We start from the raw sequence: 14,335 nt of genomic DNA, 5'->3' as shown, positions 1-14,335 counted from the left end.
CAAATCTGTTTTGAGACTACTTTTTAAAAGTGCATAATGATAACTTTTGACAACGTTTAATTCAGGTGCGAAAAGAATTAATATCTATAGCGCATGAGAACAGAGATTTGAGAGTGCACAGGACACAGTTTGAGTGAGAGGAGAGTACAATGCGCTCTCGACATTTGTCATTACAATAACGCCATAAAGTTACTATTTATTTCAGAATGTTCAGAGAACATTAAGTAATGTCCCCATAATGTTTGCAAAAATTACAAAACCGAACATTCACTTAATGTTTTCTCCTAAGGTTCACCAAGAACAATCGTTTTGAACGTTCTGAGCAAATACAGTTTTGATAACGTTGTTAGAGCATATATTTCAGCTGCATGGCAGATGGTCAGGTATCAGTCTGTCGTGAGTTACCTGTCTGTCTGCTCTTTCCTCAGATGCTGAGACGGTGTGGTGACTCTTGTGCTCATGTACCGCACACAGCAGACAGACACTCTTCTGATCAGTGCGACAGAAAACAGCGTATCCATGTATTTTCATCTGCTCATGTTTATTTGACTGTCCTCAGGATGCTGCAGTATATGGTGGGTTTCCACTAGATGGACTCATCGTCTTGAAGAAGCATAAAAAGTGTCTGTTAAATGAACTCAATACGTCTTTGTGATGTCCTTAACCTACTGGATTTTGTGTTTTTGGAATTCTATAAAAAACAACCACAACCACAACAATTCCTTCATACCAAAGTCACTCTGACAGAAGTGAGGAATACAATCAAACATAGTTCCTCCTAGAGCTGTGCAATTAATTAGAGTTCATTAAAAAACATGCAATCATCGGTTAACAGTTGAGAATGAAAATACAGTAAATTGGATCCGTTCGGCTCTTAAAGTGACAGCAGCCTAATATTCCTGCTGCCGACTGTGTTTTTAATATTAATCAAACAACAAAAGACAGATGCTGTGTTCGAAATGCCATACTGTCATACTACTCTTAATATTTCTGCAGTATCCAGTATGTATACTGTGCATAGTATGCAAACTTTCTGTATGCATGTTATACCCGGGTGACCTACTATATTCGCCAGAATCTGCTAAATATAACTCAAGTACACTGAAATCAGTACAGAAGCTGTGTTGGGAATACTACCATACAACTCCTACTGTATTGCAGCATGCAATGTGTATACTGCGAATAGTAAGTGAATTTTCTGTATGCATGGAATTCCCGGGTTACCTGCTACATTTGCTGAAATCTGATGTATGCATCTGAAGACACAGCATGTGTATTTCCCAGAACGCAACGCGCTCCACATGACGTTTCATCTTCAAATGCGTGAGTGAACTGGAGGCGGGAATAAATGTAACAGTTTTATATGTACTTATATACATGTTACTGTAAACTAAAAACTTGTATCTAAAAACAATATCATTAGTAGGACATAAATTGTACCTTAATCTCTACGGCACGTTTCCGATCAAGTCAAATGACGTCACCTTTATCTCTATAGCACTTTATACAGTACAGATTGTTTCAAGGATATTAAATAATTATAATAATGCAGTAATATAATATATAAATAACATATAATATATAAATAAAAATCATATTTAAATTATGCAAACAGAATTCAATTTCGCTGTAAAAAGAAACGGAGTGTCTATTTACTCTAAGTGCAAATAGCCCAATTTATTGGCAGAGGCTATTTACAGTAACTCCGCCCACCAAAGCCTGGCTGCGATAAACAGCACTGCAGAAGCCGGCAGTTTATCTGCAGAAACAGTGGCAGTTTTAAACCATAAAATGCGAAGGTAATGCTTTCAAAGTGTTGACGCGATCGACCCGAGTTCGAATCCGGCTTTTGCCAAACTTGTCCTTATCCTTTTCCCATCACATACAGACAAAGGTTTCTGCAGGTTATATAAAGTTAAATTTAAGACTTTTTACGGACCAATATGTTCTCTAAATGTAAATGCTTTAACAATTAGTTGTATTAGCAACACTTCAAAACTTCAAACCAGTTTTATTATAGAATATTAATATTTTGAATTTGTTTTTATTTTGTCTGTTTTAATTTTAAAGTATTAGTAATTTTTTTGTTTGCTTTTTATTCTTTTATTTTAAATATGTCTGCACTGTATTTTTCGGTTCCTTTTATTCAGTGTAGATAGATACTAAAATCTAATTTTGTGATCATTTATATGACTGCTTTTTGCAAATTTGAAAGGTATCATGTATTATTGTTAAATGCAAAATAAATGGCATGATGGAAACTGAAGTAGATCTGTCATTGTTTGGATGATTTGATTTAAAAATGATAAAAAAATAAAAAAAAGTATAATAATTTTGTCTTTCTCTTTATTTATTCCTTCCCTTTCTATCTTATTTGAACAATGCCTAAAACTTGGTATTACAAGCACTTATGTGTCTGTTTGCCTCTTAAGAATCGCTTTATGTATTCCCCAATTGTAAGTCGCTTCGGATAAAAGCGTCTGCAAAATGACTAAATGTAAATGTATTTGTGGATTGATTTGATGTCACAGTCCAGTCATCGGTTTATTAGAAAGTGGATGCTAAATTTGTCTCTTCTCATGGATGTGTGTCTGTCTGATGAAGAACTCTGTGATTCAGGTGTCGCACCTGCATGTGTCCGTCTGACATCTGATTGGCTCATTATGTTGGTTTGTCATCATCTGTCATCCAGCCAAACAACCTGACATCGTTAAACCCGTCAAGACCGAGATTTTGGCACGGCTGCGCTCTCACACCTCTTGTTTGATTGTTCTTTCTCATTTCTCCTCCTCACCTTGAGAAACCGACAGCAAGCCTCTGAGTAACAATGCAGGAAACTTTTCTTTCGCACAAATTGGCTTCCAGTAAATTGATTCGTCTGTTTTGGAAATAAGCTCTAAATGAGAAGTCTGGCGAGCCCTTGGTGGTCTGACATCTGATCGCTGTCTTGTCATTACAAACTACATATACGCACTCTAGCAATGGAGAATAACAATTACTCTGACCGTAAAAGCACTTATGAACTTCTCTGTTCCCTTGTTTTTCTCCAGCCATCTGTGGCATGGAACACATCAGCTCCTCTGACGATAATATGACTCCACTACAACTCTTATTTTCAATCAATAAAATGGCATAAGGAGAATCTAACCGGTCCCAGGACAGAGCCCTGCAGGATTCCACCGTTCTTCCATCGAGCGAGTCAATCCGCCTGCGCTTTGATAGGCCAGCGGGGAGAACATGACATTTTGCGATGCAATTGTTTTGTGGTTATGGCTGCACGATGTGTTTATTCATTTCAGGAGAATGAGAAGAGGTCGTCTCTTAAAAGCCCTTCGGATGCTCACAGCAGTGTCACGCATGAGCTGAAGATACTCCATGCTTCTTCTTTGAAAATGTGCACTTATTTTCCCTTGTTTTATTCTGTTGGAGCTCTCTAGAGGAGTTCCACTGTTTGCACACTGTAAAAGATGTTAGATTTATGGTAAATACTGCGTTTCGATGTGAATTATATGGTGCACTCTTAAAAATAAAGGCTCTTTATTGGCATTGATGGATGAACGTTTAACATCCGTGGAATCTTTCCATTGCACAAGGCTCTTTATAGTGGAAAATGTTCTTTAGATTAAGGGAAAAAATGGTTATTTAAGAACTGGTTGTTGAAAGGTTCTTTGGAGAACCAAAAATGTCCGGCGAAAACACCCTTTTGGAACCTTTGGAAGAGAGTGACATGTTTAAATATGCAAATGAGGCATTATTTAATCAAACATGCACTAATTTGCATACATTTCCAGAACAAAAATCTGAACATTAGATAAAGTCAGGTTCAAATTCTTGTTTGATTTTGTTGACATGTTAAAGGTTTTTCCAGAGGGGATTGTGGATTTCTCTTTTCATCGCTCCATAAATCAGAAAATACTGTCAACAGACGGAAGTACAGATTGTTTCAAGGATATTAAATAATTATAATAATGCAGTAATATAATATATAAATAACATATAATATATAAATAAAAATCATATTTAAATTATGCAAACAGAATTCAATTTCGCTGTAAAAAGAAACGGAGTGTCTATTTACTCTAAGTGCAAATAGCCCAATTTATTGGCAGAGGCTATTTACAGTAACTCCGCCCACCAAAGCCTGGCTGCGATAAACAGCACTGCAGAAGCCGGCAGTTTATCTGCAGAAACAGTGGCAGTTTTAAACCATAAAATGCGAAGGTAATGCTTTCAAAGTGTTGACGCGATCGACCCGAGTTCGAATCCGGCTTTTGCCAAACTTGTCCTTATCCTTTTCCCATCACATACAGACAAAGGTTTCTGCAGGTTATATAAAGTTAAATTTAAGACTTTTTACGGACCAATATGTTCTCTAAATGTAAATGCTTTAACAATTAGTTGTATTAGCAACACTTCAAAACTTCAAACCAGTTTTATTATAGAATATTAATATTTTGAATTTGTTTTTATTTTGTCTGTTTTAATTTTAAAGTATTAGTAATTTTTTTGTTTGCTTTTTATTCTTTTATTTTAAATATGTCTGCACTGTATTTTTCGGTTCCTTTTATTCAGTGTAGATAGATACTAAAATCTAATTTTGTGATCATTTATATGACTGCTTTTTGCAAATTTGAAAGGTATCATGTATTATTGTTAAATGCAAAATAAATGGCATGATGGAAACTGAAGTAGATCTGTCATTGTTTGGATGATTTGATTTAAAAATGATAAAAAAATAAAAAAAAGTATAATAATTTTGTCTTTCTCTTTATTTATTCCTTCCCTTTCTATCTTATTTGAACAATGCCTAAAACTTGGTATTACAAGCACTTATGTGTCTGTTTGCCTCTTAAGAATCGCTTTATGTATTCCCCAATTGTAAGTCGCTTCGGATAAAAGCGTCTGCAAAATGACTAAATGTAAATGTATTTGTGGATTGATTTGATGTCACAGTCCAGTCATCGGTTTATTAGAAAGTGGATGCTAAATTTGTCTCTTCTCATGGATGTGTGTCTGTCTGATGAAGAACTCTGTGATTCAGGTGTCGCACCTGCATGTGTCCGTCTGACATCTGATTGGCTCATTATGTTGGTTTGTCATCATCTGTCATCCAGCCAAACAACCTGACATCGTTAAACCCGTCAAGACCGAGATTTTGGCACGGCTGCGCTCTCACACCTCTTGTTTGATTGTTCTTTCTCATTTCTCCTCCTCACCTTGAGAAACCGACAGCAAGCCTCTGAGTAACAATGCAGGAAACTTTTCTTTCGCACAAATTGGCTTCCAGTAAATTGATTCGTCTGTTTTGGAAATAAGCTCTAAATGAGAAGTCTGGCGAGCCCTTGGTGGTCTGACATCTGATCGCTGTCTTGTCATTACAAACTACATATACGCACTCTAGCAATGGAGAATAACAATTACTCTGACCGTAAAAGCACTTATGAACTTCTCTGTTCCCTTGTTTTTCTCCAGCCATCTGTGGCATGGAACACATCAGCTCCTCTGACGATAATATGACTCCACTACAACTCTTATTTTCAATCAATAAAATGGCATAAGGAGAATCTAACCGGTCCCAGGACAGAGCCCTGCAGGATTCCACCGTTCTTCCATCGAGCGAGTCAATCCGCCTGCGCTTTGATAGGCCAGCGGGGAGAACATGACATTTTGCGATGCAATTGTTTTGTGGTTATGGCTGCACGATGTGTTTATTCATTTCAGGAGAATGAGAAGAGGTCGTCTCTTAAAAGCCCTTCGGATGCTCACAGCAGTGTCACGCATGAGCTGAAGATACTCCATGCTTCTTCTTTGAAAATGTGCACTTATTTTCCCTTGTTTTATTCTGTTGGAGCTCTCTAGAGGAGTTCCACTGTTTGCACACTGTAAAAGATGTTAGATTTATGGTAAATACTGCGTTTCGATGTGAATTATATGGTGCACTCTTAAAAATAAAGGCTCTTTATTGGCATTGATGGATGAACGTTTAACATCCGTGGAATCTTTCCATTGCACAAGGCTCTTTATAGTGGAAAATGTTCTTTAGATTAAGGGAAAAAATGGTTATTTAAGAACTGGTTGTTGAAAGGTTCTTTGGAGAACCAAAAATGTCCGGCGAAAACACCCTTTTGGAACCTTTGGAAGAGAGTGACATGTTTAAATATGCAAATGAGGCATTATTTAATCAAACATGCACTAATTTGCATACATTTCCAGAACAAAAATCTGAACATTAGATAAAGTCAGGTTCAAATTCTTGTTTGATTTTGTTGACATGTTAAAGGTTTTTCCAGAGGGGATTGTGGATTTCTCTTTTCATCGCTCCATAAATCAGAAAATACTGTCAACAGACGGAAAACACATCTTAACCATGTTTTCAGGAGTAAAATGTTGTATAAATCAGTGTGAGTGAAATATGTACAAACCTACAGAATATAGAGAGGAATAAAACTGTAAAGTTTGGTGTTTGTAAGAGAAAAAACTCTTTAAAGATTGAAATGTACAGACGCAGATAGATAAAGTGCAATAAAAGAAACCCTTAAATGTGTATTGTGGATGTTTTCTTTCCACTAGTCTGAAAGAAGAGACTTGATTTGGAAGCACAATAGCCCTCAAAACTGACCAGTGCATGAAGAAAACAAGACGTGACTGCATTCATGTGTGTTCATATATCACAACAACACCTAATATGTTTTTATCTGCAAATAGATAAAGAAAAAACTTGAAGAACACATTCTAGTTATTGTCCACACCATCGGTCCCTTTAACTCACTACAGCTTGTCTTTAATGTGCAAGTTATTAACTCTATAAATTTCTGAAAGCAAATAGTCAGTGAGACGGTCAGACACACAAATGAGTGATGCCTTCTGAACGATTATAATCCAATAAGGTTTCAGCTAATAAAACCCAATTATGAATATACCCACGGCCACAGTTAGCTGAAGGTCTCCGGTGCACGGGAGGCAAGTCATAAATGAGCTGAGTAAAGCCCTGTGTAAGTGGAAAAAGGTGAATGTCACATGGGTCTCGTCTCTGCTCAGCTGCCGGTAACACCGTAATCCACTGTGTAATTCGTTATTGATGCATCAAAGACAAAACACTGGAAGCACAGTCAGCGGCGGAACCAGTGCGTTCAATCTGCGATAGATTAACCAGCTCCAGTAGCGTGCTGAATCTATATATTACTCTAATCTTGATTTCAAAGTGATTTGTGCCACTGGTCAAAACATCAACATCATTGTGCTGATTGTCTGAAACAGGTGCATGTGTTATTTCACCTCTCTAATGTCCAGCGAGGCTGTGCTGGTTATATATAGTCTCAGTGATTTCCTTTGCAGCTTTTTCTCTTTCCATTACATAAATGCAGGACACAGACAAACGACACACCTTTATATTTAGACACTGAATCCCCTACAATTTAGCAGACCAGTAAACAGAATAAAAAACAGAGGCGACATATTCCCTTGGAAAGTGGAAAGTTACACGATTGTTGTGGGTTAAAAATGTCAAGACATTTCTGTTGCAGCCTAAGTTGTTTCTGTCCCTATACATGTAACACGTTACTGTTGGTTTAACCTAAAAAGTATGTAACCTGGACACTCACACACACTTGCTCACACTCACACACACACTCACACACACACACACGTGCTCACACTCACACACTCTCACACACGTGCTCACACTCACACACTCTCACACACGTGCTCACACTCACACACTCTCACACACGTGCTCACACTCACACACTCTCACACACGTGCTCACACTCACACACTCTCACACACGTGCTCACACTCACACACTCTCACACACGTGCTCACACTCACACACTCTCACACACGTGCTCACACTCACACACTCTCACACACGTGCTCACACTCACACACTCTCACACACGTGCTCACACTCACACACTCTCACACACGTGCTCACACTCACACACTCTCACACACGTGCTCACACTCACACACTCTCACACACGTGCTCACACTCACACACTCTCACACACGTGCTCACACTCACACACTCTCACACACGTGCTCACACTCACACACTCTCACACACGTGCTCACACTCACACACTCTCACACACGTGCTCACACTCACACACTCTCACACACGTGCTCACACTCACACACTCTCACACACGTGCTCACACTCACACACTCTCACACACGTGCTCACACTCACACACTCTCACACACGTGCTCACACTCACACACTCTCACACACGTGCTCACACTCACACACTCTCACACACGTGCTCACACTCACACACTCTCACACACGTGCTCACACTCACACACTCTCACACACGTGCTCACACTCACACACTCTCACACACGTGCTCACACTCACACACTCTCACACACGTGCTCACACTCACACACTCTCACACACGTGCTCACACTCACACACTCTCACACACGTGCTCACACTCACACACTCTCACACACGTGCTCACACTCACACACTCTCACACACGTGCTCACACTCACACACTCTCACACACGTGCTCACACTCACACACTCTCACACACGTGCTCACACTCACACACTCTCACACACGTGCTCACACTCACACACTCTCACACACGTGCTCACACTCACACACTCTCACACACGTGCTCACACTCACACACTCTCACACACGTGCTCACACTCACACACTCTCACACACGTGCTCACACTCACACACTCTCACACACGTGCTCACACTCACACACTCTCACACACGTGCTCACACTCACACACTCTCACACACGTGCTCACACTCACACACTCTCACACACGTGCTCACACTCACACACTCTCACACACGTGCTCACACTCACACACTCTCACACACGTGCTCACACTCACACACTCTCACACACGTGCTCACACTCACACACTCTCACACACGTGCTCACACTCACACACTCTCACACACGTGCTCACACTCACACACTCTCACACACGTGCTCACACTCACACACTCTCACACACGTGCTCACACTCACACACTCTCACACACGTGCTCACACTCACACACTCTCACACACGTGCTCACACTCACACACTCTCACACACGTGCTCACACTCACACACTCTCACACACGTGCTCACACTCACACACTCTCACACACGTGCTCACACTCACACACTCTCACACACGTGCTCACACTCACACACTCTCACACACGTGCTCACACTCACACACTCTCACACACGTGCTCACACTCACACACTCTCACACACGTGCTCACACTCACACACTCTCACACACGTGCTCACACTCACACACTCTCACACACGTGCTCACACTCACACACTCTCACACACGTGCTCACACTCACACACTCTCACACACGTGCTCACACTCACACACTCTCACACACGTGCTCACACTCACACACTCTCACACACGTGCTCACACTCACACACTCTCACACACGTGCTCACACTCACACACTCTCACACACGTGCTCACACTCACACACTCTCACACACGTGCTCACACTCACACACTCTCACACACGTGCTCACACTCACACACTCTCACACACGTGCTCACACTCACACACTCTCACACATACACACACTCTTACACTCACACACACACTCACACACTCTCACACTCACTCACTCACTCACACACACACACTCTCAAACACTCACACTCTCACTCACTCACTCACTCTCTCACACACACACACACACACACACACACTCACACTCACGCACGCTCACTCACACACACACTCGCACTCACTCACACACACACACAGACACACACACACACATTTGAGTTAATGCAAAGAAAGAGATTGAAACACAAAATGTAATGTTATCTGAATAACATTAATGAATCTAAGTTGATTAGAAGATAAAAAAGTGAAATCATGATTAATCAAAATATTTACAGTGTACAGTATACAGGAGTTTTTAAACACCAAAATTTTGAAGTGATTAATAAAGACATTATTTGTAAAAAAAATAGTTTACACCGCCTGACGTGTCAACTAACTCTTGAATCGAAACGCTCTCTCAAACTTGTGAACAAACTGTGATGTTAACAGAACGTTCATTCAAAGTTAACACGAAAACTTTATTATTTATACATCGTTCATGGAATGTTTAATTTCTGAAACATTTTAGTCGGACGTTCATCTAACGTTTTTTAAAATGTTACTTGTTTCAGAACTTTCAGAGAGCATTCAAAAGTAACATTGTTTGCAAAATGTTGCATTAACATTCGTATGTAATCAAGAAAAAAATTTTGAGGCAAGACCGCATGCAACAAAAACATTTGTTTTGAAATGTTTCTAGAAATGCCCAATTTTCTTTCATGGTTATAATGTTATTTAAAGCAGACATAACACACACAGTTTCTGCCAGTCTCGTGTTAATCTTGAGCACCTAGAGTAGTACTGCATCCTTCATTTCTCAGAAGAGTCTTTAGTTTGGTCAGATTTATAAAAGACAGATACAGCTTTAGCTTCTCTCTTTGCTCAGAAGTGCCCATATAAGGAATTCCGCCCTTTATGACGTCAGACAGGACCAAACTCACTTCTACAAACCCTGAAGGAGTGTGTTTGGCACAGAAATACTCCGTCATGTGTGTAAATAAGTCAGAGTGCATGAAATAGCATTAGACCTCCGCTTTAAAGGTGGCTAAAATGTCTCTTACAACATTCTACGAACTTTATTTTTGCCCCAAATACAATGTTATTTGACGTTAAAACGTCCAGTTTTCTTATCATGATCCTATAATGTTATTTAAAGGTGACATGAAGATATCCATCAAGAACAAATAAGGTCATAAGGACATTTCCGAGAACATTTTAAGAACATCTAATAAAGTATGAGAAATATGAATCAAGTTGTCAGACATTCTGTAAGCTTTACTTTAAGAATGCTTTGCCCTGACATTTACATTTAGACTATAGAGTATTGCAGATGAGCAAACAGTGTATAAAACACGTCCTGCAGATGTAATGCAGATGTAACGCAGACGTCTCCGTGATGCACTTCTAACAGCACCAGCCCTGTGTTGTGACGTCACGTCGAGTCCTAATTAAGAGGGTGGAACCCCTGAGCAGCGCGCGCTCTGGTAACGATGCGCTCTCGGTGTTGATTGGTCAGCTGTTCTGAGAGCCTCCCGCATCAGCACCAGCTCAGCTCACTAGTTCACTAGCTCACTAGTTCCAGCGGCGCTCACTAACTAGTGCGGACATGGGCAGCGCGAGCGGGAGTGTGTTTGCTCTCTTCTGCTCTTTAGTTTGTTTGATCAGCAGCTTCTGCTCGGCTGGAGGTGAGTAACCTCACTTACATGTTAGTTAGACATGCATGTCCACTTCATCTGTGTGACCAGTTTTAGACAGCTAGTTCATCAGCTTTACTAGTGACTCTCAAAGTATAATGTAGGCTAGGTAGTACAGGGTTCCTGTTGAAATTCGAGAATCATGTAGAATTAATCCTCAAGGATCCTATATGGATGAAATTTCATTCTTATTTGATTTTCTATTGAGTATTTTCAGAAACGTCACTATTTAGAGATGAATGAATCCCAAAGGTTTTAATTTCAGGATCCTGTGGCTCTGTTGTTTTCATCATCACGTGTCTCTTGTGTCTAAAACTAGTATATACTTATAAAAACTGGTAATATCTGAATCTAGTTGTTCTTGAATTTTCATCAAATCCTTTTTAAAAGATTCCCTTAGGAATCATTTAAGGTTGTTTCCAAGTTATGATGGATTTTTATGGTTCTTTATGGTTTTCGGAGAAGGATATCTCTGAGTCTGATATATATACAAATATGACCCTGCAGCACAAAAGCAGTGTTAAGTCGCTGGGGTATATTTGTAGCAATAGCCAACAATACATTGTATGGGTCAGAATTATACATTTCTCTTTTATGCCAAAAATCATTGGGATATTAAGTAAAGATCATGTTCCATGAAGATATTTTGTAAGTTTCCTACCGTAAATATATCAAAACTTAATTTTTGATTAGTAATATGCATTGCTAAGAACTTCATTTGAACAACTTTAAAGATGATTTTCTCAATATTTAGGTTTTTTTGCACCCTCAGATTCCAGATTTTCAAATATTGTCCTATCCTAACAAACCATACACCAATGGAAAGCTTATTTATTCAGCTTTCAGATGATGCATACATCTCAATTTCAAAAAATTGACCCTTATGACTGGTTTTGTCCTCCAGGGTCACATATATATATATATATTACAGTATCTTATAGTGAATATGAATCAATAAATTAGTAAGTTAATAAATAATTGACTTTGTATTTATGATTACAGAAAGCTATCCAAATCCACTGACAGATTGTGATGATTATGGAGATTATATTCAGGTATGAGAAGACATGATTGATTGATTTTTGGCTTGTTTATTGTTTTATAATTGTCTATCTATCTATCTATCTATCTATCTATTTATACACTGATGATCAAACGTTTAGAATTATTAACTGTTTTCAACATTGATAATAATCAGAAATGTTTGTTGAGCAGCAAATCAGAATTTCTGAAGATCATGTGACACTAAAGACTGGAGTAATGATGCTGAAGATACAGCTGCGCATCACAGAAATACATTACAGTTTAACAGAGATTCACATAGAAAACAGCTGTTTTAGATTCTAATAATATTTCACTGTTTTTACTGTATTTTTTAATCAAATAAACGCAGCCTTGCTGAGCAGAAGAGACTTCTTTCATTAAAAAATCCTAATTATTCCAAACGTTTGACCACCAGTATATATATATAATTATCCTGTGTGTATAGTTTGAAGTGCACTTGTCTCTGTGTGTGTTTTATGAGTGTTTGTCTGTGTTGCAGGGCTCGGCTCTGTTAAGCACTCTGTGTGGAGCGCAGTGGAGGAATCAGGAGCAGGTGAGTGGCGTTCACACGCGTGTGCGTGTGTCTGGTGTTAGCTCTCTCATCACGAGCGCGTCTGAACTCTCTCACCTGTGTCTCTTCAGGAGCAGATCCAGCATGTCTTCAAGAGGGTAAGATCTCACTCACACATCACATAGATCAGACAGACGGCTGTGTGCTCTCTGACCGTCTCCTCTGCTCTTCAGTTTCTCTTTCACTATTCTAAAGCACACAACTCCGTCGGCTCCGTCGAGAGAGAGGTATGAACATCTCACCGGATTCTGTCTTTAATGCATATTCCCTGATATGTGTATGAATATGTGAATGTTTGATTCTCAGTCTCACTCGGTTCATCCGCTCATGCGTCTCTCGCCGAAGCTCTCTCTGCGCAGGAAGAAGCAGCAGGTGCGTGGAAGCGTGCTCTCTCTGTTCCTCTTATTGATCAGAAGATGTGAAAGCTGGAGATGATCAGAACGATAGCCCGCATCTTAAAACTAACTCTGCCGATGTGCAAAAAAAAAATGATGCTGGGTTAAAAATATCAATATAAACTTTCCAAAATAAGAATGAAGATGTGGGTCAAAGACGTTAAGATGTCCGCATCAAAAGAAATGTACAAAAGTGATTATATGTCCACAGAAAGCACATTAAATGTTAATAAAGTATCTACTTTTAAGGTTTCAAATAAGTTTTTGGAGGATACAATCTTACAATTTGGTTGAAATAATGTTACATTGTCATTCAGTGTAACACTTACAGTTATGTAAAAATTCAGACAACATGCTTATTTTGACCTGTACACATTAAAATATATAAAAGAATAAGTGAGCATATTCAATTCTATTGGGTTTTAAATTAGTAAAAAATTCTTACTGACAAATGGGCAAAAGCTAGGATAGTGGCACATTTAAAAAACTTAAAATTACAACTAATTAGTGTTTGGGGAGAAAGTAATTAGTCATAAATGGATTTTTGTTGTAAATATGCCTGACAAGATTGTCACACTGAATGACGTTTTAGTGGCTCTCTTCTGTAAATCAGGCGAAAATCTATCATATTTATTTTTTGCTCAGAAAACCAAAAACAAAAATACAATTACGTGAAAGAAAACTTTTACATTTTTTAACTTTTTCTAAAATTTGGAAAAACAACAATTTAAAGCAGCATTGTTTTTATGCTGAAACCCTTTTTTGTCTTTGACCCGTGTATCGGCTTTAATGCACTTATCAAAATATCAAAAGCAGGGAGATGTCAAAAGTTTGTTTGAGTCACGAAAATAAGTATTCCAGATACATCATGTAACTTACAATCTGCAAAGGAGAGGAAAAATATGCTCAGATACTCCATTCAATGTCAAAGCATTTACATAAACACAAGTTTAAAGACAAATAATCTTTTTTTCCGTCAAAATCTGTCATTTTCTATCACTGTTTGGATGCAGTAAAAC

General features: G+C 38.9%; 1 protein-coding gene across 1 annotated transcript; it reads left to right on the top strand.

Annotated features, from left to right (window-relative positions):
* Positions 1-11,218: 11,218 nt before the first annotated feature.
* LOC107655727 (neuromedin-S-like) lies at positions 11,219-13,356 on the top strand. Its single transcript, XM_016443299.1, has 6 exons — positions 11,219-11,297; positions 12,309-12,361; positions 12,850-12,903; positions 12,993-13,019; positions 13,095-13,148; positions 13,228-13,356. Exons 1-6 carry the CDS (start codon positions 11,219-11,221, stop codon positions 13,354-13,356), a joined length of 396 nt encoding a protein of 131 aa, XP_016298785.1.
* Positions 13,357-14,335: the final 979 nt, after the last annotated feature.

The sequence above is a fragment of the Sinocyclocheilus anshuiensis genome, unplaced genomic scaffold (assembly GCF_001515605.1).
Source record: "Sinocyclocheilus anshuiensis isolate Anshui unplaced genomic scaffold, SAMN03320099.WGS_v1.1 scaffold1357, whole genome shotgun sequence".
Lineage (NCBI taxonomy): Eukaryota > Metazoa > Chordata > Actinopteri > Cypriniformes > Cyprinidae > Sinocyclocheilus > Sinocyclocheilus anshuiensis.
This window is presented reverse-complemented; position numbering and strand designations above follow the sequence as displayed.

Bases quoted from the DNA above. Each gene is read 5' to 3' on its own strand.
- LOC107655727 (XM_016443299.1), top strand. From the start codon at position 11,219: ATGGGCAGCGCGAGCGGGAGTGTGTTTGCTCTCTTCTGCTCTTTAGTT. The intron at 12,362-12,849 runs GTATGAGAAGAC...TCTGTGTTGCAG, and splicing joins ATTATGGAGATTATATTCAG to GGCTCGGCTCTGTTAAGCAC. The intron at 12,904-12,992 runs GTGAGTGGCGTT...GTGTCTCTTCAG, and splicing joins AGTGGAGGAATCAGGAGCAG to GAGCAGATCCAGCATGTCTT.